The following is a 27,842-nucleotide window of genomic DNA, read 5'->3' on the forward strand; positions in this document are numbered from 1 at the left end:
CTGTTGGCACATCCCCTGACTCAGACCTCCCACCTCCTTTAATAAAGACCCTCATGGGTCCTACATAATCCATGATCATCCCCTCCACCTCAAGATCCTTAACTTAGTCACATGTGCAGAACCCTTATTGGCATGTTTAAAGTAACATATTCAAAGGTTTCAAGAATCACAGTGTGGACAGCTTTTGGGGACCATTATGCTGCCTCCCATGTCATCTTATTGCCTTCTGCCCTGAAGCTCATGTCCAGACAGTTTCCCTCTTTGAGGTCTCCAAGAAAGGGAGGGTATAGTAGAGGCACGCACCCACTCCACCTGTCTAAGACCCTCCTCCTTGGAAGACTGACACTGGAAATCCACTTCCTTCAGAGCACACTTTGCCATCTTTCTCATGAGAGTGACCTTTCTCTGTGGCTGTTGCAGGACCAGTTCATTAGAATATCATCAAGCATCCTCAACATAGCCTCCCTGCCCCCTAAACAGAATGATCTCCTTACATAAATTCAGAGAACCAAGGACTGAAGCCAAGACATCACAGCTGGACACTTGTTCTGCAAAACCTCATGCCCCAGTCCTCTTGAGTGTGGGCTACACTGAATGAATTGCTTGCAGCCAATACCTGGAAGTGACGGAGTATCAGTGTTGAGGCTGGTTGGCCAACACTGCAGATCCCACCTCACTTGCCCCACTCATGCCTCTCACCTGCTCACTCGGAGGAAGCAAATTGCCTTTTTGTCTCCTGCTCTATGAAAAGGTTCACCCATCAAGGAACTGAGGATGACCTTTGGCCAGCAGGAGGGACAAGGACTGTCTCCCTCAGCCCAGAAGCCCTGGAGAAACCAAGCCTTGCCGACAAGGACGTGAGTGAGCTTGGAAGCAGATGCCTGCCCTCAAGTTGAGCTCCAAGGTGACTGCTGCATCAGCCAATACCTGGGGGCAGCCTCATGAGAGACCCTGAGCCTGTGGGCCCAGCTAAGCTGTGCCTGGGTTCCTGGCTCACAGAAACCATGAAATAATAAATGCATATTTTAAATTTTATTTATTTATTTATTTGGGTGCACCAGGTCTTTGGTCCTCAGGTGGCTAGTGGCAAAGAATCTGCCTACCAGTGCAGGAAATTTAAGAGACAAGGGTTCAATTTTTGGGTCAGAAAGGTCCCCTGGAGGAGGGCATGGCAACCCACTCCAGTATTCTTGCCTGGGGAATCCCATGAACAGAGGAAACTGGCGGGCTACAGTCCCTAGGGTTGCAAGGAGTCAGGCGACTTAGCAGGCGTGCATGCACCCACTGCAGCATTAATTACTACTGTGGTTATTCCTGTCATAGAAGGGAATCCTGAGGACATGGTTAGTGTCACAGGGGAGTTGGAAGGAGGCATCTTTGCTTTTGGGAAAATGCGGTGCTGTCCTAAGGGTCCCATAGAGGCAGAAGCCAGAGGCTTGCTCAGGAGTGTTCCAAGTAGTGCTCCACCCTGAGTCAGGTATGCTGCCGCCAAGTGGCAACAGGGAGCCTGATTATGTTTTGAACCTTTTTTCTTTTTTCGAGATCTCATGGAGGTGCTCAGGGAAATTCGAAGTCTACTAATTATTTAGTGCTAGTTCTTTGAAAGGGGCTTTGTAGTTGACATCTCATCCGATTCTCTTGGCATCTCTAAAAGATATGCCTTAATAGCTCCAAATTATAGTTGAAAGGATTGAGTGTCTGGGAGTGTGAGCAACTTGGACTTGTAATAGAAGGGCTGTCAAGGCCTAGCTCCTTGCATATCCAGACTTTTCAGATCCAACATGGCCATATCCGCTTGTGCTTACCAGCGAGCACAGTGCTCCAAGCCTACTTAACTTAAAAAAGCACCCATTTGTCATTAACACAGTTGAACTTGAGCATTTCATTTACAGATGACGTTTTTGAGAAAATTAAAACAAACCTCAAGACATCGGAACGCCTTTTTCCTTTATAAGGAACTATTCTTAGTCTTAGCTTTCTCCCTCTTTTTTGCCCTTTTATCCAGTTTCAAAAAGAAGATTGCAGCTCTCTGCTCTTTCTACTCACTTATTTAAGCTTTTGTAAAAAAAAATCTCTTCTGTTATCAATCTGCTAGACTTCAGGCCCCAGCCACAAGCCTTCCCTTCCTCTCTGTGCCCCTCTGTCACCCCGAAGAACAGAAAGAGAGACAGACCTGGCCTCTTTCACCACCCCCTGCAGCGAGGTCCCCACTCTCCCTAAGATGAGGCCAGATGAGCCTCTCTTGGGAAATGCAAAGCCCTGTTTTCCCCTCTCTCTGCTCGAAAGGAAACATCTTGGTATTTGATCCTTCAGAACCCAGAAGGGAGCATGACTCTTGCTTTGCTCTCCTGGCAGGAGACTTCTCCCAGACTAGAATTTCTGTCAATGCTGGCAGAATTGTCCTCCTGGACTTCAGATTCATTCCCGCGTGAATGTGGGGCTTCCAATGGGGCAGAGTGCCTGGCGGGAGACTGAGCTGTGTCCACAGTCTCCCCTCTGTGGGCTCTGTCCCAGGGCAGGTTAGGGGGTTGGGTCTACATGGGGCTGGGTCCCCTCCAGTCTGAAGGAGCCAGGGAATCGGGAAGTGGAGTTGGCTATTTACTCACAGGAGAGCTCAGAAAGTTGATGGTTCATCAGGAGGCACAGGCCTCAGACCCATCCTTCGGGGAGGTGGGGTATGGCTTTCTGGCTCTTCTGTGAAGGACATTTCTGCTCCTCAAGGGCAGGGACCCCTCTCAGTCTCTGTAACCCCAGAGCCTTTTTTGGTGTCTGGCTCATGGTGGGGACAGAGTGAGCAAGCCATCTATGTGCCTAAGCAAGTGAACTGGGCACATGGTGGGTGCTCATTATCTTCTTCTGCTTTGTTATGTTCAATTGCTCAGTCATGTCTGACTCTTTGCAACCCCATGGACCACAGCACACCAGGCTTCCCTGTCCTTCACCATCTCCTGGAGTTTGCTCAAATTCATGTCCATTGAGTCAGTGATGCCATCCAACCATCTCATCCTCTGTTGTCCCCTTCTCCTGCCCTCAATCTTTCCCAGCATCAGGGTCTTTTCCAATGAGTCAGCTCTTTGCATCAGGTGGCCAGATTATTGGTGCTTCAGCTTGAGCATCCGTCCTTCCAATGAATATTCAGGGTTGATTTCCTTTAGGATTGACTGGTTTGATCTCGATGTCCTTGCTTCTCCTCCTTGGACTCTCAGAAAACAGAGAATTCAGAGCCTGCACAGAAAATTCTGTGTCAAGAAGTTACTTCAATCCAAACTCTCCAGGTGAATGAGTCACGATTATTATCATTATCACGATTATTATCATTATCAAGGGGAGTGTGGGGGGAATTGGGGACCTCTGGGTTTGCCCTCCTGTGGTCTTCGTTCTGCCTTGGATTGCCCCTTTCTCTTCCTCCTTTCCTCCCTTGATTCATTGAGCAACTGTTATGTACCAACATTAAAAAGGCACAGCCACGGCCCTTGAACTCTTTACTACCTGCAGGGGAGTTTTGATTCTAGATTTCATCCATCTCCTCCTACTTGGTAGCATGTTTTACCCTTTGGTAAGGAATTTCATATGTTATTTAATTCTCCCAATAACCCTGGTAGTTTTGTATTATTTTGCCATGTTTATTTTTCCTGTTATATTTATATTTATTCTTGCCTTTAACAAGAGAACTATACAGTCAGGTGGGAAGGACGGGACACAGCCCTGGCCCCTCCAGCTCAGAAGAGCAGCAGATCCACCCAGAGTCCCTAATGAGGACGGCTGTCATCCCTCTGCCTGCCTCCTGACTGACACCTCGGCACCAGAGTGAAACAGCATTCATTAGCCAGTGACATTTTGCAGGCAGCTTCTTACCTCCGCTTCCCCTGAGAAGAAATAACAAAAACGTGTCTGATCTTCCTTTCCCCCATCTCCCCGGCTCCCTGCCTCCCCCCGTTCCTTTTCATCCCTGCGTATGAGGGCAAACGTTCTCCTGTCTCTAGACTCAGCGGTCTCTGGGGAGACAGGGCAGCTTTCTTCCTCTCACTTCAAAGGGCCTTTGGAGTGCTGCAGTCCACGAGGCGAATGCATTTAATTTTTTTAGGGGGCTGGAATCAGCTTCTGGGTAGAATCATCTTGGCAGGGATCTCTTTCCTTTCCAACCCAGGACCTACAAGGGAACAAGGGGTGTGGGATGGGGCTGGGGAGAGTGTTGGTGGGTGCCTTAGCACCAGTGGGGGGTGCACTCTCCCCCTCCCTCCCTACAGCTGCTGTGGAGGTGGGCCTGCAGGACTCCAGGAGAGGAGGGCCTGCAAAAGTGGGCAGGGTGGGCAGCCTGGGCATTAGGGGAAGCAGTCCAAATGGACATGGGAGGCGGGACATCCAGGATCCTTGAGCAGGGCAGACTTTTGGAGGCTCACTTGTTCCAGTGGGAAGCTTGTGAAGGGGTCCGAGACAGGGAGACCTTCAGAGTGGGGCTCTCAGAGAGAGAAGGGGGTTCCAGCTGTCCTTGCGGTCCTCTCTTCTGTCTGCCAGGCTGAGCAGTCCCAGGGGAAGGGCAGAATGATCTCCCCAAGGGTGAATGGAGCGTGCGCTAGGCCAGACCTCCCCTGGCCCCTTTCTAGCTGCAGCCAGGCTCCAGAGCCCACCCCCATAATGCCTTCAAGGGTCACTTATCGTCACACTCCTCATTAAGAAATATCTTCAGCCTGTAGGTCTAGGATCTGGGGGAGATTGGGAGTAGGGGGAGAATAAGATCTCCCCAGGCCTACAGAGTGGCTTGGTTTGGATTCCTTAGGGTAGTTGGGAGGGGGAGTTTGAAGGGACAATTTATTAATTCAAGAAGCAGTGATTGAACAACTGCTCTCTACTGTAATAGATCCTGGGAGTACAGCAGTAGACTAGAAAGACAAAAACCCACTCTAGTATTCTTGCCTGGGATATCTCAAGGACAGAGGAGCCTGGCAGCTATAGTCCATGGGGTTGCAGGGTTGGACACCAATGAGTGACTAAACAGTCAGAGACAGATGAAAACGCCTATCTTTTGGATCTAACGTGTGAGGAATTTAAGTAATTAGATACAAAGGTGATTAAGTGTGTGTGTGTTAGTCACTCATTCACATCTGACTCTTTGCGACCCTATGGACTGTAGCCCACCAGGCTCTTCTGTCCATAGGATTTCCCAGGCAAGAGTACTGGAGTGGGTTGTCATTCCCTTCTCCAGGGGATCTTCCCCATCCAGGGATCGAACTCGGGTCTCCCTCATTGCAGGCAGATTCTATACCATCTGAGTCACTGGGAAGCCCTAAAGGTGATTATATGTATTTATACATTTTTGGTTAGATGGTGATCAGACTGGGTCTTGGGACTGCTGTGCTCCCTCTCCATGGGGAATGCTTGCATGTCCAGACAAAGGCGATGGGCAGAAGTAATGAGAGCTCTGAAGGTGGTGTGTGAGTCCCCAGGCCCAGTGGGCTTACCATAAGCTTTCCTGCATTTCTCAGTCATGTGAGCCAATAAAGTCTTCTCTTTTGGTTCCATTTCAGTTGGGTTTCTGCCATCTGCAACTAAAGCGTCAGGCCTGAGGCTTCTTGCACCAGCTCATGCCACATCAGGGAGTGCTGAGCAAGTCACAGAGGAGGGACCGTGTGTAGAGCAGAGAGAGGGCTGGGCAGGGCCATCAGGAGACAAGCTTCTGGCCAAGCTGGGGAAGCAGGACACATAGCCTGTGCTTGAGTGTCTGGGGTGGCAGCGACTCCAGACCACACTGCTGTTGCCGGTTCTGTGCCAGGAGGTTGTCCTGGGAGTTTTGCAGAGCCTGCCGTCTCAGACGAGTGGCTGAGCTCCTCTGAGTGGCCTCTGCACAGGTGTGGGCCTAGAGGGGCTGATGTGGTGGGAGTGGAGGCTCCAAACTCAGCTTCTCCGACGTCCCAGACCCCAGGGAGTGCTGTGGCCCATGTGGTGGCACCACCACCTTTTGTGCATCTCTGGGTGAAGGTGACTTGAGGGTGGCAGACATGGGGTTTGGGTCTTTGGGCAAGAAAGTGGTAGGACAGGACAACTGGAGTACCATCTATATCTGATCAGCCTGATTTTGGGGTGCCTATGATGATTCCCCCCTGTACAGCAGAGGGAGAAGTTACTTAACTTTCTGAAGTTTCAGTTTCTTTATCTGTAAAACAGAAATAGTACTTACCTTACAGCGATTGCTTTGGAGGAAATGAAACACGTGTGTAGAGCATCCAGAAGAGGGCAGTTGTTTATTAAGCATCATATTATCCTTACTCCTACTAGTTTCCCTGTTTTGTATCCATTCATTCTATTTTTATATTGTCTTTGAAATTAATTTTTATCTTTGAGACCAAGTCATGATCTGACTTGGACTGTAAAGCTAGTTCTATACTCACTTGGTCCCATCACATCATGAGAAATAGATGGGGAAACAGTGGAATCAGTCTCAGACTTTATTTTTGGGGGCTCCAAAATAACTGCAGATGGTGATTGCAGCCATGAAATTAAAAGACGCTTACTCCTTGGAAGGAAAGTTATGACCAACCTAGATAGTATATTGAAAAGCAGAGATATTACTTTGCCAACAAAGGTCCGTCTAGTCAAGGCTATGGTTTTCCACTGGTCATGTATGGATGTGAGAGTTGGACTGTGAAGAAAGCTGAGCGCTGAAGAATTGATGCTTTTGAACTGTGGTGTTGGAGAAGACTCTTTCGCGTCCCTTGGACTGCAAGGAGATCCAACCAGTCCATTCTGAAGGAGACCAGCCCTGGGATTTCTTTGGAAGGAATGATGCTAAAGCTGAAACTCCAGTACTTTGGCCAGCTCATGCGAAGAGCTGACTCATTGGAAAAGACTCTGATTCTGGGAGGGATTGGGGGCAGGAGAAGGGGACGACAGAGGCTGAGATGGCTGGATGGCATCACTGACTCGATGGACGTGAGTCTGAGTGAGTTCCGGGAGTTGGTAATGGACAGGGAGGCCTGGCGTGCTGCGATTCATGGGGTCGCAAAGAGTCGGACACGACTGAGCGACTGATCTGATCTGATATTCACTTGCACAGTGTTAGTCGGTCCAGAATGGCAGCTTTTAAAGAGTGACAATTCCTTCCATTTGTGTAGTGCTTGGCAGCCGTAAGCTACTTTTAATAACACTCCATCACTGGTTCTTCCCAATAGCCCGGTAAGGCAGGTACAACTCTGCACATTTTTTTTTTTTAGATTTGGAAGTAAGCGCAAAGAGGTTGAGTACAAGTATAAGAATGAGAGAAGTAAGAAGTCACAAAAGGACCTGTCTCAAGCAGAAGGCAGGTCCCAAGCAGCCCCTTTGGCAGCCTGTGGAGGTTCTGAGGAGCCTGGTTGGCCAGTTTGGGTAAAAGAGGGCAGCTGGATGGTCTCTGAAACTATTCACTGCTGTTTGTCTGTCTGTGTATGTGTGTTGGGGTTGGGTGATGGCCCCATTTACTGCAAGGTAGGTATTTTTTTTTATCTATTTTCCACAAAAGGAAACTGAGGCTCATTGAGGTCAAAGTGATACAATTAGTAAGAACTCAGCCAAGTCCTTTGATTTCAAATCTAGAAAGCTTTCTAGTCAAAAAATCCTTAAGTTTTTGAAACTTTTTGGTTTATAAAGCATTTTTAAAAGAGAATGATGAATAGACACAAAGGTTTGTCCTGACTTGCACAGTTCTTTGTAAAGACAGCCAGCATGACATGGTAGAAAAGAAAACATAAGATTTGGAAGCCATCTGCAAATTATAGCATCCTGTGAAAATGTTTTTGTTGTTTCTTTTACATTATGCATGTTTTTACTGTGAAAATTTAAAGGGACACTTTTCGTTCTTTCTGTGTCCTTATTCAGTGGCTATAAATTGTCTGCCACACAGTAGGAGCTCAATCAATATTAATTGGCTGAATGAAGCCTCAGGGCTCCGTTCTGCCCTCCTTAAAGCAGGCTTCTCTGAGCCCAGCTGCTGACCAATCCTTCCCTCCTTGATAAGAGTGGGAATATCTTTCCTTCTGTGTTTGGCACTTGACCCTCTGGGCAGCCCTGTCCTGTCTGCCCTTCCTCTCTCCATTCTGTTTGTCATAAGCCATCTTGGGTGCTCCACTGTGGACCACAGATCCCATTGCCAACAGGAGGCTGGGCAGATGGATGGTGAAAGGAACGCCCATAGTCCATCTCCCTGGGTTGTTGGAGAAGAAATAGATGACTCAGTGCAGGCACGCAGAGACCATGACACCAGGGCTATTGGCAGCAGTGGCATGGCTGTGGAGGGTAGGGGCGGTGTCTTGGAGGCTTGTTTCTGCAGCCCCACTCCCTTACTCCAACCTGAAGGCCTAGACCTGCTTCCTGGGCATCAGAATCCTATGATCAGTCCTCTTTACTCCTGGGGATAAATGGATTGACTGGAGAAGAAGAATGGCTCTCTCTGCCCTGCTAGACTGGACTCTTCCTACAGGATCCCAGGAAGAGAATGGCTGCAGCTCCAGGGCTCTGTCTTGGCTTCTGGGGGACATTGGTCCAGTCTGCTCTGGAGTCTAAGTATGTTACCTTGTTTGCATTATGTGAAGCTGTAATGCAACACGTGGCTTAGCCTCTGAATATGAAATTAGAAAGAATAAGAAAGTAGGGGCTTTAGGTGAAGAGCCTATTTGCTCCCAGGAATGTGCCCAGTCTGTATCATGACACAACCCTACTTCCTCACTCCAGCAGAGGCTGTTCTCTGGGTTAGGATACTCTGGGTAGGCAGCCTGGTGGGATACATTTTAACATCAAAGAGACCTAGATTCACATCCCTCTCTACTGCTTCCTGGCTGTGTGACCTTGAACCTCTCTGAACCAGTTTCCTCATATGGCAAAATGAGGGTAATAATATCTACTTGGAGGGCTGACGTGAGAGGGCAAAGGGTTTCTCTGTGGGGAGAGGTTTTAGTATAAAGGATTATGATGACGTGGCTCCCAGAAGGCAGAATGCGGGCATGTGGGCTCTTTTGTCAAATGTGCTTAGGTTCTGGGCAAACGGTTTTTGCAAGGGCCCTGGTGTATATAAAAATTTGCATCACCCTAAATCAGAGTGCCAATCACCATCCTGGCATCTGAGCTTGTGTGAGCCTGTAAGAGAAATGCCACCCCAGACAGTGGGAGCAATCTGTTCAGCAGACCACCATCCTGGCACTGGAGCCTGGCATAAGGCTTCAGGGTAATCCCATAGGTGTGAGTCCAGGACATCTGGTCAACCCTATGCTTGGAAGCTGAAGAGTGTGAAGAGAATTGGAGAATGATCTCAAGAAGAAAATTGAAAGGGAACTTAGGAAATTGTGAGGAAGGTATATCAAAGTTCAGAAACCTGAGGCTCAGGTCTGGGACAGGAGTCCTGCTGGCCCAGCTCCAAGGGCTGCAAAGCCAAGGCCAGATCTTTCTGTGACTCAGTGCCAAGTTACATCTTGGAGTTAACATGCAAGAAGGAGATTGAGACTTTTAGAGCAGGATGGAGACTTACTGTGACTAAGTCCAGCTTCTTAGGGCCTAGACTAAGGACACAGGAGAGGAGAGGATCAGCTTTCCCCCACACCAGTTCATTTGTTAGTCTACCTGGAAGTGGAAGTTGTATGGTGGTACCTGGGGCTACAGAGCTGTGTCTCCCAGGCTTGTGTGGAACTGGATATGTTCCAAGGTTAACATGCTGTTAGTGTATGCTTTGGGTTGCATAAAGTGGAACTGTGCAGTGACCGGCATTATTCTGATGCTGACTCTCCTTTGGGGTATGACCAGACATTGGTTATTGGGTCTGAGGAAGGCACGGGCCTCCTAACTTGAGGGATGAGGGGGAGAGACAGAGTAGAGACTTCCTTCCTTGCTTTTAGGGGAGTCCCAACTCCATTCTGTCATCCTGGGATCATGATGGGCTGAGCAAGATCCTCTCCCAGGAAGGCAGTTCCTCAGTTCCTATGACAACCGCCCTCCTTGGGGATAGGGACTGGCCTCTGCACACATGTCTAAGGGTCCTGCTGCTCCCACCCCAGCTGCCCCACAGGCTACTGGTCAATCTCTGATGACTCAGGGAGCTGAACCCCAAGGTAGGTGGGCCTGTACATTTTCCTGGAGCAGTTCTCTGAGGCCTTGGTATATATACTCCCCACACTCAGGATCCCCAGTGTTTGCACAAATTCATGGAGATGGGCAAAGAGAACGTTTATGCTTGTCCACTGCCCAAGGGAGGGACTGAGGAGCGAGGAGGCCAGGCTGGCATTGCCTCCCAGGCTGCACGGGAAGGGGGGGACCCCCCTCCTCAGGAAGAGTGTGCTTGTCTGGAAATGTGCTGCCTGGATCCTCTGAAAGACAGACCCCTCGAATTCCTCTCCCCCTTGTCCTCAGTTCTATCACATTCTCCTCACGTGGAAAGAGCACCTGGCTAGCAGGTAGGAGATTTGGGTTCCACCACTGACTGTTTACCATTCTGAGAGAGCTTAGGCCAGTCGCTGTCTCCTGCTTTGTTCATCTACAACGTGGAAATAATAGTCAAGACCAGCAGATGGGAGATTTGGGTTCCAGCACTGACTGTTCATGGTTATGGGTGATCTTAGGCAAGTCGCTGTCTCCTGGTTTGTTCTACAATGTGGAAATAATAGTCATGTCTGTTCTACTGGTTATTTTTAGATGCAGTGAGATAATGTAGGTGAAAGGGCTTTGGAAAATGTAAGCAATGCTACTCAAGTGTATGGTACTATTATTAAAACAACTCTGAGCTCTTACTCATTGCTCCCAGCCACTTCTGGCCTTTCAAGGTGCTTCCTCTTAGGAAGACCAGAGCTAGCTCTTCTTCATCTTTATTGTGACAGTGAATCACCTGGGATCTTATTAAAGTGTAGATTCTGCTTCAGCAGGTCTGAGGTGGGCTTGGAGTCTGCATTTCCTTGTTTCCACCTGATGACGATATTGCTGATCTTGGGCACCACAGGTGAGGTGCAAGGACCTGAACTCCCCCCTTATAGGAAAGGAGAATGGAATCTTTCTACAGTCAATTGAAAAAGAAACAGCTGAGAAAATAGAACAGAAGTATCAGTTTATTAAAATAGTTTCCAATCAAAGATGGTCTGTGGTCACAGATGATATATTTTGGTCTCTGGAAAGACAGAGAGCAAGAGGTGGGAGGAGGAGAGAGAGACAGAGAGACCTGGGAGACTCGGGGCCAAGAAGCCCTGGAGATATTACTTCCTGGACTTCTCTGCAGAGCAGCTACCGTTGGTCTTGCTAAGAGAGTCTGTGCTGCCCATTCTTGAGCCTGCACTGTTGAGGAGTTTGTTGATTTCTCCTGGGATGCTCTGCTTCTCCTCATTCTCAGTCTCCCGATGGTAGAAGTAGTTAAAGTTGGAGACAATAACAGGCACAGGGAGGGCAATGGTGAGGACCCCTGCAATGGCACACAGAGTGCCCACGATTTTTCCCCCTGGGGTGGTTGGGCACATGTCCCCATAGCCCACAGTTGTCATGGTGACCACCGCCCACCAGAAGCCATCAGGAATGCTAGAGAAATGGGACTCTGGCTCATCCACCTCGGCAAAGTAGACTGCGCTGGAGAAAAGGATGACGCCGATGAAGAGGAAGAAGATGAGCAGCCCCAGCTCCCGCATGGAAGCCTTCAGTGTCTGCCCCAGGATCTGCAGCCCCTTGGAGTGGCGGGAGAGCTTGAAGATGCGGAAGACCCTCACAAGGCGGATGATCCTCAGGATGGCCAGGGACATGTTCTGCTGGGCACTCGGCTCTGTCTCCTGGACCAGCTCCGTGATGAGGGTTGCAAAGTAGGGGATGATGGAGATGATGTCGATGATGTTCATGATGTTCCTGAAGAAGTCAGTCTTGCTGGGGCAGACCATGAACCGGAGCACCAGTTCAAAGGTGAACCACACGATGCAGGTGGACTCCACCATGAAGAACGGGTCAGTGAACATGGTGTGGGAGAGGACTGTTTTGCTCATGTTGAGGCTGGGGTCTCTCACCACCTTCAGCTCCCTATCCTCTCGGAACTCAGGAAGGGTCTCCAGGCAGAAGATGGTGATGGAGATGATCACGACCAAGACGGAGACCACAGCCACACCACGGGCGGCACTGGAGCTCTCAGGGTACTCGAAGAGGAGCCAGAACTGCCGGTGGATGTCATTGGTGGGGAGCAATGTTTCAGGATCTTTGATGAAGCCTTCATCCTCTCGGAACTGGTCCATGGCCTCACTGCCCAGCTCATAGAAGGAGATCTCGTCTGCAAAGACGTCGATAGGGACATTGGCCGGGCGCCGGATCTTCCCACCAGATTGGTAATAGTATAGGATCCCGTCAAAACTAGGCCGGTTCCTGTCAAAGAAATACTCATTTCTCATGGAGTCAAAGAACTGCATCCTTTTCTCCCGGTCTCCCAGGAGGGTCTCTGGGAACTGATTGAGGGTTCTGAGCTGGGTCTCGAACCTCAGGCCAGCAATGTTGATGATCACCCGCTGGTTTCCTTCATTTAAGACCACCGTCTCAGGCCCTGGGGAATCAATGTAGTCTCCTGGGAGCTTGGAGAAGACCGTCTCATGGCTGGTGCTGTCGTTGATGAGGGTCTTCCAGTTGGAGAAGGGGCTGCTCCCAGGCCAGCCTTTTGGGGTGGTTGGGTCAAAGTCTGTGGCATAGCCTGGCTCTTCCTGGATTTCATCTGAGTTATCAAAGTTGACCAGAGCAACCTCCATTTCTTTCCAGCCACACACATCCATCCTACGGGGTCAGGGAAACAGCATGAAGACCCTCAGTCTTCCCCGCCTGCTGTGAGCTGTGGAGAGGAAGAAAGGCATCATGCAAGAGCTAATATAGGGTTCAGCTGGTTCTTGATCCAGCTTGCAGTGAGGTTTACCAATAGGTTAAAAAATGGTTTGTTTTTAGCTCAGGATGGAACCTTGTAGTTATTTTGGCAACATTCTTCTGGAAACCAGTTTGCACACTTGGAATCTGCGCACTAATAATAAGAGAAGAAATTGGAAAGACAGAGCCACACTGAGAGGGGAAAACTTCTCCACCCAAACAGAGTGTCCATACACAATGACAGGGAGAGGTCATAATAATAAAATGTGTAATTTGGTGTTTGTTTGAAGTTCTCCAGTTTACCCAACACTTTTCGTGCCCAATCTCACCTTTAACTCTTTTTTCTCACACTTTATGGCCAGTCCCTTACCTATCCTTTTAGGTATTATATCATCAAAATATGTCTAGAATTGAACCAATTCTTATCACCACCACCACTACCTCTTGGACCCAATTGTAATTCTGTTGGGAAGGATGAAGATGAAGGCTGAGTGGACAAGCACTGTCCTCCCAGCAGTAAGCCTTAGCCCCTCCTCTGTAAGTAAGTCTAGGGTTGTTTAGAGGATACATTAACTGAGATAGCATGTGTGAAATGCCTGATGGAGAGATCATTAAGTTACAGTCATTATTTTTGTGAACTTCCCCACATAATAGCGACTTTAGAAGCCAACATAAGTGAAAGTGTTAGTTGCTCAGTCATGTCTGACTCTGCAACTCCGTGGGTTGTAGCCTGCCAGGCTCCTTTGTCCATGGAATTCTCCAGGCAAGAATACTGGAGTGGGTTGCCATTTCCTTCTCCAGGGGAATCTTTCCAACCCAAGGATCGAACCCGGGTCTCCTATATTACAGGCAGACACTTTACCATCAGAACCACCAGGGAAGCCCATAGCCACTGATATTTTTTGTGCCTAAGTCTAAGATGTTTTTTATTTTTCTTTTAATTTTATTGAAGTATTAGTTGATTTAAGTGTGTTGATTTCTGCTGCATAGCAAAATGACCCAGTTTTTTATATATATTCTTTTCCATTACATTTTATCACAGGCTACTGAATATAGTTCCTGTGCTATACAGTAAGACCTTGCTGTTTACCCATCCTATAGAAACTAGCGTTTGCATCTGCTAATCCCAAGCTCCCAATTCTTCCCTAACCCAACTACCTCCCTTCTGGCAACTACGAGTCTGTTTTCTGTCTGTGAGTCTATTTCTCTTTCATAGATATGTTGATTTGTGTCATATTTTAGATTCCATATATAAGGGATAGCATATGGCATTTGTCTTTCTATTTCTGACTGACTTCACAGTATGATAATCTCTAGATCTATCCATGTTGCTGCAGATGGCATTATTTCACTCTTTTTGATGGCTGAGTAATATTCCATTGTATTTATATACCACATGCTCTTTATCCATACATTTGTTGGTGGACATTTAGATTGTTTCCATGTCTTGGCTATTGTAAATGGTGCTGCCATGAACATCAGGGTGCATGTATCTTTTTGAATTATAGTTTTGTCCGGGTGCATGCCCAGGAGTGAGATAGCTGGATCACATCGCAACTCTAGGTTTTCTAGGAACCTCCATACTGTTTTCCATAATGGCTGCACCAATTTACTTTTCCATCAACAGTGTAGGAGAGTTCCCTTTTTCTCCACACCCTCTCCAAACTTTATTATTCGTAGACTTTTTAATGATGGCCATTCTATAAGTCCAAGATGTTTATGGGGAATGATTTCATTAAAAGTCTTTTGAGGCAGTGGAAAGTAAGGAATAGTGTGTGTGTGTGTGTGTGTGTGTGTGTGCACGCATGCGCATGTGTGTGTGTATTAGGGATGGGGTTAAGGAGAACACGCCAGTGAGCTTGGATATCCACAAACATGAACTAAGATTCCTTCTTTAGGTCCATTCAAGCTTTGACTTCAGCATGAAAACCCTGAAACCAGGCAGGCTGGGGGTGACAGTGGGAGACAGGTCAAGTCTGTGGTGGTTACAGCTTTGAATAGTTTCATTTGCAGATAATAAGGGTAACCTGCATGCACACAGCTGTAGTCTTTTCAAAGTGATTCCACATTCACTTATTCACCTTCACTTAAATGACAATGGTCATAGGAGGGTGGAAAATGTTATTTCCATTCATGGGTGGGGAAACTGAGTCACAGGAGCCAAGTGGCCTTCCCAAGTTCACACAATTAGTGGCACAGAGCCCCAACATGAGCCTGCCTCCCCGCCTGGTAGACCCACTAGATCACGGGGCCCCTTGCATGGAAGCTGAGGCCTCTTGGGGAGCTGCAGCCCGGGGCCTCAGAGTGTGAGAGTTCAGAACTCGTTTGGTTCCACACCCTCTTTCCTCAGTTCAGGGGCAATGTGTGGGGTGAAGAGCTCAGGTTAGAGTGGCCAGGATGGGTTGAACACCTGTCCCATCTCATGAGAGTGTGTGGCCTTTGCAGGCCACCTAATTTCACTGAACTTCAGCCTCTTGATCGTGGAATTGGGAGGATGTACCCACCACTGAGAGTGTCAGGTACCACGTGAGCTGTAGAATGTTGGAGGGCAGGATGGAGCCGCAGTTCAGAACTCCTGGGCTTGAGCCCATTGCTGTGAGGTGGAATCCTGACCCTGCACACGGTCAGCCCTGGAGGAATATTTGCTGCTCCTTTGCAGTGGTCCATGTGATGATTTAGGGGCCCAATCCTGGGACACTGGGCTGCTGAGCAGAGGTGGGACCAGGAATCCAGTTCTGTGTCTGCCTTGTGAACTCAGAGCTGTACTTTCTGATTTGGGATCCTGACCCTCGGTGAAGTTTTGGGTTTGTTTCCTTCCTGGCGTGAATCCCACTCCATTTTATCCAGACTGAGAAGAAGAGGTACCATCCGGGGGTCTTGGAGAGAGCTCCAAGTGCCTAGAGTGGGCCCTTATTAGGAACCTGCTGCTTCTTATCAGGGTTTGGGAGGCAATGTGGAGAGGAGGGAGAGCTTCTTGGGCCAAATTAACTTCCTCTCCTGGGAACCAGACCATTTTCCTTCCCCATTCTTGTTCTCCTCTTTGCTGCTTCCACTTCCAGCTCAAAGTGACAGGTACAGGGGTGGCTGAAGAGGGTCAGGTAGTGTAGGAGAGAGAAGAATAGTGTTAAGTTCAGAGTGTTCTGTGGTCTACTGGAGCTCCACATATGCATGTATCCACGTATCCACGTATGCATGTATCCATGCTCAGTTGCTCAGTCATGTCTGACTCTTTGCAACCCAATGGACTGTAGCTTGCCAGACTCCTCTGTTCATGGGATTCTCCAGGCAAGAATACTGGAGTGGGTTGCCATGCCCTCCTCCAGGGTATCTTCCCAACCCAGGGGTTGAACTTGCGTCTCCTGCAAGTCACCTGCATTGCAGGCAGATTTTTTTTTTTACCACTGAGCCACTAGGGAAGGCCGCATTTAGAGTAGTAACTTCTGTTCATTATGGACAGAAGGAAGAGAATTGGTCTTGGGACAAGAGACCTGGCTTGACGCCCCACCCCAGCCCTTGTGTGTATGTGTGTGTGAGTGTGTGTGTGTGTGTGTGTGTTAGTCACTCAGTCATGTCCAACCCTTTGTGACCCTATGGGCTAGAGCCTGCCAGGCTCCTCTGTCCATGGAATTCTCCCGGCAAGAAAACTGGAGTGGGTTGCCATTTCCTTCTCTGCCCCTGTCCTTAGGAGTTGTATATTTTTGAGCAAATCACTGGATTCTATGAGCCTCTGGTTTCCAATCCATAAAATGGGAAATATAATGGCAGTTCCCACATGAAAATGAGAACTAAATGAGGTAATGACAGTAAGAACACATAGTGAGCTATTAAAAAATTTAAGGAATGACCTCCCCACTCCCCTACCCTTTGCCCCATATGTAAAGCCAATGTAACATATGTGAAAGCAGAAAAAAGTTCCCTGTGGCCTCACATGGCCCCGGGAGGAATTCTCAGCTTGCTGCCCTCCTATCCTCTCTCCTAATCCTGCCCCTGTGCCTTTGTGCTGGTTTGGCTCCCTCTGGGCATCCACCTCCCCTTCCTCTGTCTTTCCTCTTCCTCCCTGCCCATTTGGGCGTTGTTTGGATCCTGCTTGTCTGACAAACCTAGCCTGGACAGTCCAGCTTGGAGAGCCCCCTACCTTCCCTGAGTCTGGATCTCCTTGCCCAGATGGTCCACTTTGTACTCATTTTGGAGTTACAGCTTCCACAGTTCAGCCTCAGGGCGCCCACTCTCTCGTGAGCTTTGAGAGAGCAGGATGGTGTCTTACAGTTTTTTCTTCCACCCTGCACAGTCTTAGGGGGCAAGATTCACATCTGATGATCCCCCCACTGCATCATCCCAGGGCCCAGCTCAATGGGGTGGATAGAGAAATGTCCGATGAGGGTCAGTGGGGTGTAAGAAGTGGTGTGCAGTGCCAAGTTCAAACAGGGTTGTGGACGAGCAGTGAACATTTGTTAAGCAGGTGAACCATGAGTGAAAGGAGAAGTGAGAAGTTCGTGCTCACAGGAACGGGGATCGTCTCTGCTTTGTGCACCATTATGATTCCAGGACCTAGCCCGGTGTTGAGCCCATTCAGAGTTCAGTTAATCTCTGGTGAGTGAATGAAGTGCGGCAGATAGCATCCTGGGCTTGCCATGCCCCCACTGCCTTGATCACTGACTACTTGCATTTCCTTATCAAAACTCCATTTTAAAAATCTATAATAAGAAAATATGCTAGTCAAAAAAGGCAGATAAAAAAGGTACATTTAGAGTAGCTCCATTTAAACACAATTCTAGAAACTGCAAACTAACCTAGAGTGACAGAAAGCTGATCAGCAGTTGCCTGGGGAAGCGGGTGGGGAGAGAGAGGAAAGGATTATCAAGGGGCCAAGGGAACTCTCTACTAAAACAATTAGTTAATTAATTTTAAAAGCTGGACTGTAGCTGCTTTATACAGATGTGTCAGTTTCTGCTGTACAGCAGAGTGAATCAGCCATACCTATACACACATCCTGTCTTTTTCGGATTACCTTCCCATTTAGGTCACCGCAGAGCACTGAGTAGAGTTCCCTGTGCTCTACAGTAGGTTCTCATACGTTATTTATTTTATACATAGTAGTGTATGTATGTCGGTCCCAATCTCCCAGTTTATCCCATGCCCCGCCCCATTTCCCTTGGTGTCCATACACTTGTTCCCTGTGTCTGTGTCTCTATTTCTGTTTTGCAAATAAGATCATATATACCATTTTTCTAGATTCCACATATATGCCTTAACATACAAATATCTGTTTTCCTCTTTCTGAATTACTTTACTCTGTATGACGGTCTCTAGTACATCCGCAACTCTGCAAGTGACACAGTTTTGTTCATTTTAGTGGCTGAGTAATATTCCACTATATGGATGTACCACATCTTCTTTATCCATTCCTCTGTCAGTGAATTTCTAGGTTGCTTCCACGTCCTGGCTATAGTGCTGCAATGAACATTGGGGTGCATGTATCTTTTTGAATCATGATTTTTCTCGGGGTACCTGCCAGGGTACTCGCCGTTCTTGGTAGTTTTCCCTGAGTCTTGTATCTTTTCATCTGCCCAGCTTTCTAGGGCTTTGATAGAATGCGACCCCATGGACTATAGCTCGCCAGGCTTCTCTGTTCATGGAATTCTCTAGACAAGAATACTAGAATGGGTAGCCATTCCCTTCTCCAGGGAATCTTCCCGACCCAAGGATCAAACCCAGGTCTCCTGCTATGCCTACAGATTCTTTACAGTCTGAGCCATCAGGGAATAGTCCTTGGCTCCATTCATGATAGCCAAGATGGAAACTGGTTCTGACCTTGGGTTGCCTGCCTTCCCCTCCATGGCCCTCTGGCAGACGATGGACATTCTGGGTGTGGTGGGGCACCCCAGTGAGGGTGGAGTTGTGGGGATGGGGTACTTGGGGGACAGCTCACTTCGTGGCGGGCAGCGTCCTGGGGCACTCTACTTGCTGTTCTTGGTAGTTTTCCCTGAGTCTTGTAGCTTTTCATCTGCGCACCATTCTAGGGCTTCGATAGAATTACCAGTATTCAGAGCTGAACCCTCACCCACAGCTGAAGTGATCATTGTATTCAGGAGTCTTCTAAGACATCTGATTCCATTCATACCTCTGCTATGCCTGTCACAGTGCCAAGACAGTGTGTTGGGCTGAAATAACCTCTTTTCCCCTCTGAACATACTTGTGTTTTCCTCCATCTGGGTCACTGATTGTGCAGGTCCTGTCCCTTGCATCCCTTCCTTCTGACTTCACCTGAAGATGTAACTTTCCTTAAGGAGACAGGGAGGTGCTCTTGCCTTCTTGATAACCTCCACACAAGGTTTTGACACAGTTCTGGATCCATGTCTCATCTCCCCAGAGCCCTGTCGTCTTCTGGTCCCTTCGCATCTTTGTAGGCAAGGACAGGTGGGTCTACTCACTGTCCCCAGCACATCTTACAGCTCTCCCTCTTCTGAACTTTGCTCCTCCTCCCCCAGAGCCAGACTGGCTTGGGTTTGAATCTCAACTCTGCATGCAGTAGGTATGTGGCCTTGGGTAAATCACCACCTTCATAAACAATGCTTTGTTTCTCTCCAAATGGGTCTACTCATATCTTCCCTCAAGGTTCTTGGGAGAGGAAAAGATAATATATGTTGTGAATAACCTGCAGGGCACATAGTAGGCATTCTTAGATGGGAGCCGCTATGGTTCACATTCATCTATCCTGGGAAGGCTTCGAGGCTGTGTGTGGAACACAGTGACCCCAGCCACCTCCCTCCCTCTGGAGCGCTTCAGTTTTGCCCCCAGTCTGCAGACGTGGCTTTGTTGCACTGGTGGTCTCTTCCTGGACTAAGCTGAGCACTTCCTGCAGACAGGGCTTTGTAGGGCCCAGCCCTGTGCTGTTCCCAAAACAATGTTCCAAAGATGTCTGAGAGTCTGGTCTCTCAAGTTCACAGTGATCAGGAGCAGTCAGTTGCCCTTGGTTGCCTAGCAACCCTAACACTTCCTACACTTTCAGGTGAGGCGGCAGCCATCCCTGAGTCAGAGACTGGCTGAAAGAAGTCATCATGCAGGCAACTGTGCGTGCTGCCGCCTCGAGAGCCTCAGGGACGGGAAACTCAGAGTTGCATAGAGGGCGAGCTCAGATGTCACAGGGCTGGGAGCAGCCGGGGAATGAGGAGGTGGGCAAGTGGGCTTGGCACAGGGTGGGTTTCCACTGGTTGCTGTCCAGTGAATAAGAGGATGATTGAAGGAAGGAGTGGCTGGAAGGCAGAGACTGGTGCTGCTTATCTTCGGACAGAAGAGGGAGTCCTTGTTCTGCTGGATGCAGTTCCTGGCCCACTTTGTGAAGATGACTCTACAGTGCCTCTTCCTTCCATCTGGGAGCTGCTTCTCTCCCCTCTTTGCTCCAGCCAGGCCATGGGGCCACTGACTGTCCCTCCAGGTGGCTCTCATGCTCCCTCTTCGTGGTTTCAGCCCTGCCATCAGTCCAGCCCCCTCTCTTGTGATCACCTTGAATGACCAGCCCAGCTTCAGATAGGAGCCTGAAGAGAATAGTTTCCAGTCCTCTCTGCCCAACTGGCGGTCAGGATGGGGACTTCACCCTCCAAGGGCCTCAGTTTCCCCAAGTGGGGAATTGTGAGAGGGATTCTTAGGCAAGATTTGCTGTCCTAGCCGCCCTCCTGTCCCTAGGCGGAGGTGACCCAAGTACCCTCCTCTCCTCGCCATCCTAGCAGAAGGCAATGGGTGGAAATGGGAGCCTGGGAGGCATCAGAGGGGTAAAGCTGGAAGCTGAGGCCAGCATCCTGCTGGGAGACCTGAACCCAATAGGGAAGGTGGAGTCAGCAGGTTGGGGTGAGGGTCTGCAGGGGGTTGGCTCCCTGGGAGCCGGAAACACTCTTCAGCCGAGTTAAAACACAAGGCTCTGGGCAGATGGGAGAGCCTGCTCTCAAGCCTGACTTGGCCACTTACTGTCTTGTGTGATGGAGGACAAGTGGCCTTGCTGGCACCTGCTTCACTAAGGGTGTCATGAGGAAGGGACGCCACACAGAAGCACACAGCAAGCGACAGATGCTCAGCAAAGGCTGGTGGCTGTGCCAGCGGGGCCACGAGTCAGGGGTAGGGGTGCGATGGCCCTTCTCTGTTCCTGCACTGTTAAAATGTGTGCGTCACAACCCCACTGCTGTAGTAGTTGGGCCCTTTTGGAGGCTGTTCCTACTCAGGCCAAGCCTGCAGGTGCAGGCAGGCTTATCAGGGAAGGGGCGGCCTGAGGGCAAGCGGCTCTGGGACCATCTGAGGGGGACTGCGTGTATGGCCCGAATTCAAAGCCCCTCACCAGTGGTGAAGGCACTCTCTCCTGTCCAGTCCCATCACCTTTGCTCCTGCTGATCAAGCATTTCTACACAGGATTTGAGTCCCATGATGGTCCTACGATAATAAGGTAGAGGTCATCCCCATTTAACAAATAGTGGGGGACTTGCCTGGCGGTCCAGTGGTTAAAACTTCATCAAGGGGTGTGGGTTTGATCCCTGGCCAGGAAATAAGATCCCGCATGCCTCAAGACCACCCCCACCCCATAAAAACAGAAGCAGTATTGTAACAAATTCAATAAAGATCTTAAAAAATGGTCCACATTGAAAAGAAATCTTAAAAAAAAAATAGGGGCACTGAGATCTAGAAAAGCATGCGTGCATGCTAAGTCGCTTCAGTCATATCCAGCTCTTTGTGACCCTATAGACTGTAGCCCGCCAGGTTCCTTGTCCATGGGATTTCCCAGGCAAGAATACTGGAGTGGCCCTCCACCAGGGAATCTTCCCAATTCAGGGATCGAACCTGTGTTTCTTACTTATCCTGCTTGGCAGGCGGGTTCTTTACCACTAACACCACCTGGGAAGCCCACTAGAAAAGCATGTGACTGGTCAAAAGTCCTTTGGTCACTAAGTTATGGAGCTGTGACTTAACACGCAAGTATTCTAGCTGCAAAGCCCACACTTTCCCGTCTATACTGTAGTGCCACAATAGCAGATCCACTGCTGTCTGTGACCTAGTCTCATTCAGCCTGGGATGCTGCCCAGGACACAGACACACGGAGACATAGATCTATACACTGCCACAGTCACACACAGGCACTCACTGCCACAGACCCTCGTAGACATACTCAGACACACACATCAACATGGCTACGTGAGCCTTATCATCCAAATAGTCACAGATATGTGCTTACTACAAGGAAGATCACCAAGACACCTGTGCACACTGACAGACATCTGCTCATGTGCAAATACGCAGAGACCCACGAGTGGGCTGCCATGTACAAACCTGCAGCTGTACAGACTACCCACGTCCACAGATGTTTCTGTTCCAGGTATGCCCTGACACCTCCGCCCCTGTCTAGTCTGTCTACCTCTTAGAACAGGAGGATGTCCTGTTATTTAAAGTCACTGAAAGAAGACAAGGAGGGCTGGAGGGGCTTGGGAGCCAGTCACGTGGCTCTCTTCCTTGCCGGGGCGGGGGGTGGGCCCTGCGTGGGTAGTGCGTCTCTCTCCCTGCAGGGACTGCTCAAGGACAGAGCTATCTTTTGAAAGAGACAGAACGACATCTTCATTCATTGAAATCCTGAGCAACAGCAGCAATGCTGAAAAGAGTGATCACAGGATAATTCCTTCTGGCAGGAATGTAAGGGCTTACAAGGTAACTGCTATTGACCATGAGACTGGAATTTTCCCCCTTGACACTGGGCAAAATACTTCTGCAGCCTTGTTCAAGGTTAGGGATACACCTAATCTTCTCAGTAACATGTTACTATTCATCATTATAAATTTATTCAAAACCATCTCATCCCCTTTGCCACCCGCCCAGAAGGCAGCTTGAACAGCAGTTAGAAGCCTGGATTCTGAAGTCAGTGGGCCTAGGTTTGCAACTATGACCAACTAGTCCTATGCAAGTCACTTATTCTCCTTGCCTCAGTTTCTTTATCTGTAAAATGGGGAGACTACCTATATCTTAGTTCTGTCAAACTGATTAAAGGAGTAATCTGTTTGTAAAACACACAGGTTAGAATAGCACCAGACAGATGGTGAGTTCTACATAAAGGTTATATTATAAAGTGTTCAGGAGCCTGGGCCTGCCTGCCCCAGGGACTAGCTGCCTTGTCTTGGCCTGGTTTTGAGCGTAACTGGGGTCTTTCTTCAGTGCCCCAGCGTTGTCCGAGTGCACAGGCTTTCTCCTTCTCCCAGACTGTGCTCCCGTCTGGGTCTTTGTTCAGGTAAAGCCTTCCTTCTCCTTGATCTTCATACTCCATCAGTTTCTAGACCATGAGGGATTTGCTTTCTTTAGGTCACATCTTGCTGTTCCCACTACCCTATCCACCTGTTCAGACCTCCCCTCTTGCCTGATTGCCATCATGGCCTCCCCATGTGGTTACTTCACACAGATGGACCCAGTCTCCCCTGCACAAGGCCTCTAGCAGACTCCTCCATACCCAGATCAACTCCCACCTTCCTCAGCCTGGCACGCATCCTGGGCCTTTTTTCTCCTGCTCTGTGGTGGGACCCCACCCTCATCTGGTCTCTTCAGCCTGTCCTGGGGCCTGTGGACACTTGTACCATCCAGAGAACTAGAGAGGAGGGACCAGCTTGACCCTGCTCCACCTGCCAGTCACCCATCACCCCTGCCTGCTTCTCACTGTCCTCTCCCTGCCCCAGGGCAGCCTAGGGCTGGGGAAGCAGGTCCTGGGGCTAAGTGTGGACACTGAACAACAAAATGCAAAATGCTAGCCTCTCCTTTTTGCTAGAACTCTCAATTTTGAGTTATTTTCCTGGGATCACCTCCCTAAAGAACCATCCCATAGCTGTGTTTCCAGGATGTATTAAGCAGTATGACCTTGGGCAAGTTATTTAATATCTCTGTGTCTTAACTGCTTTATCTACAAAGCAAGGATAGTAATAACATACATTATTATTATTCGAGAGATTTGGGGGAAGGATTCATGTCCTCAGATTACCCCAATACCTAGAATGTTGCCTTGCACATAGAAGAAGCTTTGTAAATACTGGTTGAATGATTCATTGATCGGCACACAAAGGCGTGAGCTAGTGGCACGGAGCACTTGTGGCGGGATGCAGACATCTGGCTGCGTGGGGTGGGGTGGGTGGTGGAAGCTGCCCATGTGCCTGACGAAATACCACAGAGGCCATTGTCTGTCCTACTAGACCAAAGTTCTTCTGTTTCTGGATCTGTTCTTCTATTGGCTCCTATGTGGGACACTGAGCAGTGGGGCTCTGGGGCCTCCTTAAGCCCCAAGAAAGCTCTGGAATTTCTGGAGCAGGAATGAACATAGTGGGTGGGGATCCCAGGACAGCTCGGCTTTCTTCTGGTGCAAAGACAAGGCTCAGTTTTAGCTGAGGGATTGAAACTGCTGTTCTTGGAAGGTTCTGAACTAAACAACCTAGGAATGTGGACCATCAGAGTGATGCATCTCCCTAAGAACACGCTGGGAAACAAGCCCCTCTGGAGAGCTCATGCTTGCAATTTCCCAAAAATGCTTCAGGAGCTCTAAGAGAAAGATGCTTGGGGCCCTTTGATGTGGCGGGTAAGATCCAGGGGCAGAAATTGACATGTGGATCAAAGGGGAAAATGTGGCCAAGAACTCACCAGCAGGAGCAGTGGGTGAGGAGGTGCTTCTGGTTCGGCCTGAGTAGGCTTGGATGCTCCGCTAAGTCAGCTCTCCATGGCCGAGGGGATCTGCTGGTCTCCGGGCAGACAGGCAGACTGGCAGGAGGAGCCTGCCCAGCTGATGCCTGGGATTCAGAAATCCTATCCTATGAAATAGGATCACCCTGGCTGTCTGTGCCTCTGGAGGAAGCTTGAGAGAGGATCCAGGAAGGTTAGCGGGCAGGGTGCAAAGTGCAGGGCACCAGGGGCAAACCTGGCGAAATAATGGCCCTCACCTGACAGTGCGCAGATCAGATGCTGACCCCAGAGGCTGGATTAGTTCGACCCAGTGTCCTAAGAGCAAATGATAACATGTAGGCACAGAGGGGGGTGGCGGTGAGTTTGTGTCTCCCCATATTATTCCCAGCTTGTAGGATATTTTGCCCATAAATGGGTGATCGAGTCAGGATGGTTTTGCTCAGTGACTGATCCTTGGCGTTGAGATTCTTCGACACGGCCCTGGACTCCATCTGGGCCTCCCCACACCTGGCCACCTGTGAGAAAGGCAAGGGTAAGGGCATAGCTGGGGGCTTGTCTCAGTACCACTGGGCTTGAGGAACAGAACCCTGACCTGACCAACAAGGGAAGGCTCCTTTCTCCAACTCCAACCAGAAGTGCAGGCACCTAGGAGGGCCCTGGCCTGGAGGAGAGAGAAGGTCTCACCCCCAAGGGGCCAATGCAGAGAGAGGGAACTGTCCCAGCTATTTGCCCTCATCACCTAAACAGGTGATCTATTTGCATAACAGCACGAAGAAGAGACAGAAAGGTAGAACAGGCCTGCACTGGTGTTAGAAGGCTTGGTGTCCAGTTTACATTTACCAGCTTGTCATTTTGAGCCTATCCCTTAATCTTTCTGAGGGACCACAGCACAGTGACTCAGCACACAGGCTCTGGAGCCCACTGCCTGGGTCCAAATCCAGGCTCAGCTACAAGTTGTGTGACCTTGGGCAAACTACCTAACCTCTCTGAACCTCCATTTCTTCATCCATAAATAGTTCATCTGTCACAACCCTGCTGTGAGATTCAGCTAAATTAATACACATAAAACAACGTCTGGCATGTAGTAGCCCAGGTGAAGTCCACCTTTTGGTTTCAGGCATTGGTGGATGCACAGTGCCTTTACTGCCCAAGAGGCTCTGCTGGTGGGTCTTTTGGGTGATCTTGGGATGGCAGATCTTTTTGTTATTTCTCATGGGGGGGCTGGCATAATGCTTTCTGAGCCTCCATTTTGGAGGAGAGTTGGTGCTTCATGGATCCTGGTGCTCTAAGGAACCTTACCAGTTCCTTGAATCAAGGTCTGAGTTCTGGCTCAGGAAGTGTTTGTGGCCCACCAGAAATGCCCTGGCCCCATCCCAGCTCAGCTCCCCGAGACAGGGAGCTGAGGCCTTTCTCATCACCAAGGCCTTTCTCATCAATAGCTAATGAGTGCATCAATAAAGGATGCCCTTCCCACCGCACCCCGCACCTGGCCCCGCTGCAGCCTCTCTCTTCCTGTTATTGCTTCCCCTTCAGGGGTACCCAGGTGGCCTTGCCCTGTGAGGAGTGGACAAGAGCGTAGTCTCAGAGGGTAAGGGACTCCGCATGCCTGGCATTTATCCTGCTGCCCAGGGCTGTGCCTGCCCTCTCTGCCCCAGATATGCCCCTCCTGGAGATGGAGATGGGCTGCCAAGGAATACTGGGGTACCTCTTCCCCCAGGTAGCTGGGCTCAACCTGGGTGGGCTCACATCCCTTCCCCTGCGGGCTCTGACAAGTCGCTTCCGGACACCTGAATCCTGTCTAAGAGGGATGGGGTGTAGGGGCCACAGCTTCTCAGTTCCTCTAGTGACATGTCAGTTGGTTACACTGTTCACTTACTCCACAGCCAGTTATCGGTCACAGAACCTGTGCTGGGTGCTTGGATTGTGGGAGAACAAATGTGAACACCTTCCAAGGTGGTCATGGTCTAGGGGGCAGCCCAAGGGGACAGAAACGGTGGATCATACCCCAAAAAGAAGTGCTACTTTGCAGACAAGCTCCAGGCCATGGAGAGGCTCACCATCCCTGAGGGTCTGATTCCTCTGAGCAGGGGGAGGGGTCTTGACAGGGGAAGACCGGGCTGCATGTGTTGGGACCCAGCGCGTGTATGAGTCAAGCAGCCCCGCGTCCTGCTGTGTGTGGGCAGATGGCTGCCGCCTAGGGTGCTTCTCAGAGGGGACTGCTCCCTCCACATCCACCTGCCAGGTGAACAAGGAGGTTAGGTGCCAACAGGGCGATTGGGGTCACAGCTAAAGAATACAATGCCATAAACGCTGGGTAAGAAACAGGACTTTCTATGGGGAGAAAAAATGAGACTCCTGATTGCTATAAAACTATAAATAAACTATCTTTCTCATTTATTTTCTCTTCCTGACATTGCTTCTCTGCTCTATTCTCATTGGCATGAGAATCTGTCATTCTTGTCAAAAGAGTTACTTGGGAACAAAATGCAAACACATTTCAGATGCGTGTGCAAAAGTCATGGCGGGGAAAAGGTGCAGGAGATAGAACTTGGAATGGCTCACAAAAACTCTGGACAATGAGAAATATTTATGGCAGTTATCATTTATTGAGCACTTTGTGCCAGGTATAGGGCCTAGAAATGAAAATCGCTCAGTCATGTCCGACTCTTTTCGTCCCCAAGGACTGTAGCCCACCAGGCTCCTCTGTCCACGGGGATTCTCTAGGCAAGAATACTAGAGTGGGTTGCCATACCCTCCTCCAGGGCATCTTCCCAACCCAAGGATTGGGCCCAGGCTAGTGCTTTAGGTTTATCATCTCATTTGAATACCCCTCCCTAGCCCCCAGCAATGGCAGCAGGTACTATTATTATCTTAAGTAGGGAAACTGAGTCACCAGGAAGGTTTGCTTGCAGAGCTGAAATGTGAATCTAGAGTCCTGACTTCACTTCTGCAGAAGGTATGTGGATGTGCAGTGCAGCCGGTAGGTAGGTATGTGGGACTAACTTTGCCTGAAGAAGTCAGTGAGGTTCCCCAGGGAGGTAGCACCTGAGCTTATAAAGGAAAGGGGCTCCAGGCTGAGAAAAGATGCAGTTGATGACGTCATCCCATGGAGAGGGGACCTGCAGTGTGATGGCGGGAGTGATCCTCTGACAACTGGAGTGCAGGGCTTAGGAAGAGAGTGACCACACAAGGTAGTGTCTACAGGAGCCAGCCAGGCCCTCCAGTGATGGTGGGGACCGTTCACCAACCAGGGCGCCTGCTGGTGGTTTCCACACTCAGCTGAACCTGAGACTGGGCGACAGGAGCTGAGGACCAAGATCCAGGGCATTTAACATCCAGGG

General features: G+C 49.4%; 1 protein-coding gene across 1 annotated transcript; it reads right to left on the reverse strand.

The window, feature by feature from the left end:
* Nucleotides 1-11,038: 11,038 nt before the first annotated feature.
* KCNA10 (potassium voltage-gated channel subfamily A member 10) lies at nt 11,039-24,572 on the reverse strand. Its single transcript, XM_086394467.1, has 2 exons — nt 24,463-24,572; nt 11,039-12,790 (listed from the first exon to the last, which is right to left on the reverse strand). The coding sequence occupies exon 2, from the start codon at nt 12,732-12,734 to the stop codon at nt 11,199-11,201; it is 1,536 nt and encodes a 511-aa protein (XP_086250593.1). The 5' UTR covers nt 12,735-12,790; nt 24,463-24,572; the 3' UTR covers nt 11,039-11,198.
* Nucleotides 24,573-27,842: the final 3,270 nt, after the last annotated feature.

The sequence above is a fragment of the Bos grunniens genome, chromosome 3, assembly GCF_055505025.1.
Source record: "Bos grunniens cultivar Pamir isolate PY7600 chromosome 3, Bosgru_T2T1.0, whole genome shotgun sequence".
NCBI classification, from domain to species: domain Eukaryota; kingdom Metazoa; phylum Chordata; class Mammalia; order Artiodactyla; family Bovidae; genus Bos; species Bos grunniens.

Coding starts and splice junctions, on each gene's coding strand:
- KCNA10 (XM_086394467.1), bottom strand. CDS start 12,734: ATGGATGTGTGTGGCTGGAAAGAAATGGAGGTTGCTCTGGTCAACTTT.